At 30.1% G+C, this 5,206-nt stretch overlaps 1 protein-coding gene across 1 annotated transcript; it reads left to right on the top strand.

Annotated features, from left to right (window-relative positions):
- The first annotated feature begins 375 nt into the window (after nucleotides 1–375).
- LOC137826800 (WAT1-related protein At4g08290) lies at nucleotides 376–4,714 on the top strand. The gene is made up of 7 exons (XM_068632935.2): nucleotides 376–678; nucleotides 1,731–1,793; nucleotides 2,134–2,250; nucleotides 3,380–3,623; nucleotides 3,729–3,890; nucleotides 4,015–4,166; nucleotides 4,263–4,714. The coding sequence occupies exons 1-7, from the start codon at nucleotides 476–478 to the stop codon at nucleotides 4,507–4,509; spliced, it is 1,188 nt and encodes a 395-aa protein (XP_068489036.2). The 5' UTR covers nucleotides 376–475; the 3' UTR covers nucleotides 4,510–4,714.
- Nucleotides 4,715–5,206: the final 492 nt, after the last annotated feature.

Below are 5,206 nucleotides of genomic sequence, written 5' to 3'. Positions count from 1 at the left end.
ATCTCTAGATTCTTTATATAGTTTTCTGAATCAACCCACAACTGAGTTTGTGGCTGCAATACGACAAAACAAATGATCTTGAAGATGGAAGAGTTCAACAAAGCTTCCAAAAATGAAGTGTTTGCGTTAACATGGCCTCCATCATTGCATGAGGAGAAGGAAAAAAAAACCAACAAAATTAAACATGAAAAGGAACACCAACTATTTATTAGTTATTTCTCTCTTGTGCCACACACAACTTCTTGGAAAGTAAACTCTGTGGTCATCACGCAATTTTTGTCATAGTGGATTTTCGATTAAGCTATAAACAAATCATTTAACAAGTAATTAAGCAACATCTTTGGTTATAAATACTGAGAAGGGTAACCTGGTTCTTGCATTCAATACCACACAAACAAAGTCATCAGACACAGTACTAGGTAAACTAGAAAAGAAACCTAGTAAGAGAGAGAGAGAGATTATAGATTGAAGTGCAATGGAATGTTGGAAGAAGGTGTATGATTGGTTCTGCAATTCAAAATCATATCTGATAATATTGAGCTTGCAATTTGGCTCTGCTGGCATGTACCTTATCACCATGGATGCTCTCAACAAGGGCATGAGCCATTATGTATATGTTGTTTATCGTAATGTCATCGCCACTGTAGCTCTTGGTCCATTCGCATTTTTTCTTGAAAGGTTTCTCCTTTTCTCCTTTTCAAATACCTAACATCAAACTATAGTTAGATTATTTTAACCAGTTGGAGAAACTCACCACACATTTTCATACTATGATTTTCAAAAACAATACGCATGTTTTGCTTGTTCTATAGTTTTCCATTTCACCATTTACATTCATGATCATGAACATAATATTCCAGGCCCACCTTTTCGTTGTTCTGATCAATTGCTTTTTCTGTTTTTAATTTAGTATATATACACAGAACAAAAAAGTTAGATCATTACTTTCTTTAAATGTGAGATTTAAAAAAATGTTTTTATTTAACTGTTACGCACAATTAATTACTCTTCTATTATTTACATCCTCTTTTTTTTACCTAGTGTTACAATGATGTAGAAATGGAAAAAAAATATTAAAATAAAAAGTATTATATTTCTTGATTTTTTTTTCTAAGAATAATCTTAAATGACATTTAAAAACTAATAGGGGAAATTAAAGGTGTTTTTAGAGGACTCAAGAGTTTTAACCAACTGAGTTCAATGTCTTTGGAAATGTTGAATTTGAATGGTTATAAATGATGCATTGTTTGGAAGAGCCTTTTCTTAGGAAAACAAATACTTACTTTTTTTAGAAAAATTAAAAAATAAGTTAAAAGTATATTAAATTTAACTCATATTTAAACTATTATTCCATTTGTTATTCATGAAGATGTTAATTTCAACACTTTCTTAACTTTTACAATATTTCGCTGCTTTATGGAAAAGACAAAAATTGAATCAAGTTTTTCTATCATTTTACTATAACAAATAAGCATTATTATGAATCTTCTTTACCTTTAGTTGCTTATAATTGAAAAATTAAATGTTAAAATTTTTTTACTACACTTGGTTTAGAACATGAAAAAAACAATAATCTGCAAAGTCACAACTATATTAAATTTCATAATTATCATTTAGGCTTTTTTTCATTTCTTTAAAGAAAACAAATTTATGATTCATAATTCTATAAATAAAAATTACAGTAAAATATTTTAATTAACGGTCTTTATCCATTTTTATTTAACTTGCAGGAAAGTTAGGCCGAAGATGACAGTTCGGATATTTTCAGAGATTATGGCAGTGGCTTTTGTCGAGTAACGTCATCTATTTCCCTTACCTACCTCTTTTCAAATAACCAAATTATTATTTCCACATTTTTATTAGAAATGCTAATTTGCACCAAAACAATAATTGCATGAAATTAGCATCATCTAATATATATATTAGAAAAGAGTAAATGTTAAATTAGTTGTCAAAATAATAATTTATATGACATTAAATTATATATTTTATTTTATGTGATGAGAAATGATTGTTGAATTATAAAATATCAATAGTGATATTTAATATAAATATATTAAAAAATTATATATTTTTAAAAATATTAAGTTAATTATGAATGAAAGACTAATTTGAAATTATTATTGATTGCAGGATAATACTTGATCAATGCTTCACGTTCTTGGGTATGAAGTACACGTCAGCATCATTTGCATCTGCAGTAATGAATTCCGTACCCTCCATTACCTTTGTACTGGCAATCATTTTTAGGTATGTCAGATGTTAATTAATGAATTAATTAGTTGATTAATTAAATGATTAGTTGGTTGATGCATACTAAAGACCATAACATTAACCTAAACAAAACACGTACAAGTGAATATCCTTCATAGATTCCACTACTAAGAGAGCATGCGGTTGGTGACTCTTATATATTTAATTTACCCAAAGATTAGTGATAAGTCGATGTCATCGCATTCAAGAATCCCGTTAATAGGTGTCATCTTCTTAATCTCTTCACCAAACCCATTAATCTATACTGTCTTTTTCAAGAAGAAAAAAAAAGGAAAAATATTATTTCTTTTTAATTAGTTGAATTTGCAAGATAAGGATGCTTGCTTAGAACATAATAATTTATACTATATCTTCATTTTATATATATATGAATTGATAAATAAAAGTTATCCATGACTATGAATTAGGAGAAACCCAAAACAGGAAATAAATTAATGATAATTAAAATGGTTTTTTCTTAACAATAGACAGAAAAAATAATTAATATAATGGCCTTAATTTATAAGGCATAGTCAGTTTTTATTGTATCTCAATATTACTCGATGCTGTTATGTTTTTTCTTGATATAGTAAATTCCATTCCATTCATGTTGTTAGGTTTTGTATCTCCAATATTAGGTATCACTGCTATAATAAATATTTTCCTATCAAAATAGTCGAATGTCCTAAAACTTAAAACAGTACTTCAATATTTCATCAGAAAAACTAATTTCTTGGCGTAAATGGTCAATTTTAAGCCCTGTTTTTATATTAATTGTATTTATTATTGACCTAATCAATTGAAAGCAGCATAACACTATTTGTAAAATCATCTTCAACATGAAACTTTTTTTCCCAGTATTTTTTTAAAAGGAAAAAGAAAATCGTTTCACTAAAAAAAGAGAAAGGAAACAGTAAGTCTTAATATATGTGTTAAAAATTAGTTTAACAGAATCATAAGGGGAAATCAACATAACTAAGTCTTACACATGAGAAAATAAGGAATCAAAACTTAAACCAAATGGTGATGGATATTTTTAGTTGTAATTTAGTTCTGATTGTGAATATTTGATATTGTTTAATAATGAAAGAGAATCAGAAACATTCTTAATTTGTAATTTGAGCAGATTGGAGCGTATGAACATTAAGGAAGTTGGATGTTTGGCGAAAATGAGTGGCACAATGGTTACTCTTGGAGGTGCTTTTCTAATGGCATTGTACAAAGGTCCTATTCTTAGAATTGCAGGTTCATCAGACACCCACGTTGACCAGCCTGAGAATGTCAACGACCCTTCTGGACATCATTGGCTCCTTGGTGCATGTTTTCTCCTCATAGGTTGTGCTGGCTTCGCTGCTTTCTACATATTACAAGTAAGTTTATTCACTTACACTTGCACCACATTCATTTTATTTCAATTTTAGATCTTACTTATCAAGAACTGAAGCTTATGCATGATTTTGAATATTATTTTGCAGGCTATAACATTGAGAAAGTACCCAGCAGAGATGTCCCTAGCGACATGGATTTGCTTTTTGGGTGCACTTCAAAGCGGTGCAGTCACCATTTTCATGGAGCCCAATACCCCTCATGCCTGGTCTCTGGCCTGGGATTCTAGGCTTGTTGCATATACATATTCGGTTAGTACAAATCTTTTGGGCTCAAGAGCCCAACCCAAGTTAAACTTTACCAATTACTTTCTGCACCAAATCAAATTCAAATGCCTTCTTCATTTTTGACATGTCTTGATAATTTATGATGCAGGGAATAGTAACATCAGCAATCCAATTTTATGTGCAAGGCATGGTTATTAAAACCACAGGGCCAGTGTTTGTGACTGCATTTAATCCCCTGCGTATGATCATAGTCACAGCCTTGGCCTGCATAGTCCTCTCGGAGAAACTTCACCTTGGAAGGTACTATCTTTACACTAATCTCTTAATTGTTTACCATTAAAATTTGTTTGAGAAGATGACCAATTAGATGGATTGGTATGGTGTGTATTGTATCAGCATTATAGGAGGAGGAGTGGTGGTAATAGGGCTTTACCTAGTTGTTTGGGGAAAATCTAAAGAACAGAAGAAGCATTTGATGCCACCGTCCCCTGAAAAGGTCACCCTGCAACGCCAACAACAACTACCTGTCACTGTACTCAGAAGTGATGGCAATGATAACAAACCTCAATTGGTCATAATTGGAGACAAAAACCAGGAGATGGACGAAGCCAGAACAGTGACTATAGAGAACCAGCAACAGTGAGCATCACTGTCAATCTAAGTGGACCTTAATCGAATCATCACATAGTGACACTAGTAGTAGTAGTAGTCCATGATCATTTCATGTACTGTGACTTGTGACTTTACGTGTTTATTAAATGTTTCCCAATTTGGATGGTTATTCTCAGCTTCACCTACAATATCAGTTTATATCTTTTAACCTTAATGTTACATATTCTTTTGGTGAACTACCAATATTCTCAACTCCAGAATTCAAAACTAATCTTTTCAAATATTAAATCAAGTTATTAATAATTGCTCTTTGAAGTTTCATTTAAATTCACGTCCTTGAAATATTAAAGATTATTTAGCAAATTAGGACTTTTTATTATGAATTTAAAAATATTTCATCTATTTCTCTATCCCTAAGAAAACTACTTAAATGTCAGCCAAATAGGAAAATAGTAATTTTTTTTATTTTAGTAAAGACGGTACATTTATTAGAGAAACATGCATACGATTTAAATTACTTTGTTGTTCCGTTCAAAGCAATATGTCATTGGGTTAATGGTTAGACTCTCTTTTTTCTGTTGAATTAATTTATATTAAAAAATCTATATATAATATAATATAATGTGGTAAATCCAACTTAAATTTAATTTTCTTTTAATAAAATATTTATATGTGAAATAGTAAATAAATTCCAAAACAATATAATATTATGGTTCGAATTTAAAATT

This window comes from Phaseolus vulgaris, chromosome 8 (assembly GCF_051622355.1).
Source record: "Phaseolus vulgaris cultivar YP4 chromosome 8, ASM5162235v1, whole genome shotgun sequence".
NCBI classification, from domain to species: Eukaryota; Viridiplantae; Streptophyta; class Magnoliopsida; order Fabales; family Fabaceae; genus Phaseolus; species Phaseolus vulgaris.
The sequence above is the reverse complement of the archived record's forward strand: the minus strand, read 5'-3'. Positions and strand labels throughout refer to the sequence as shown.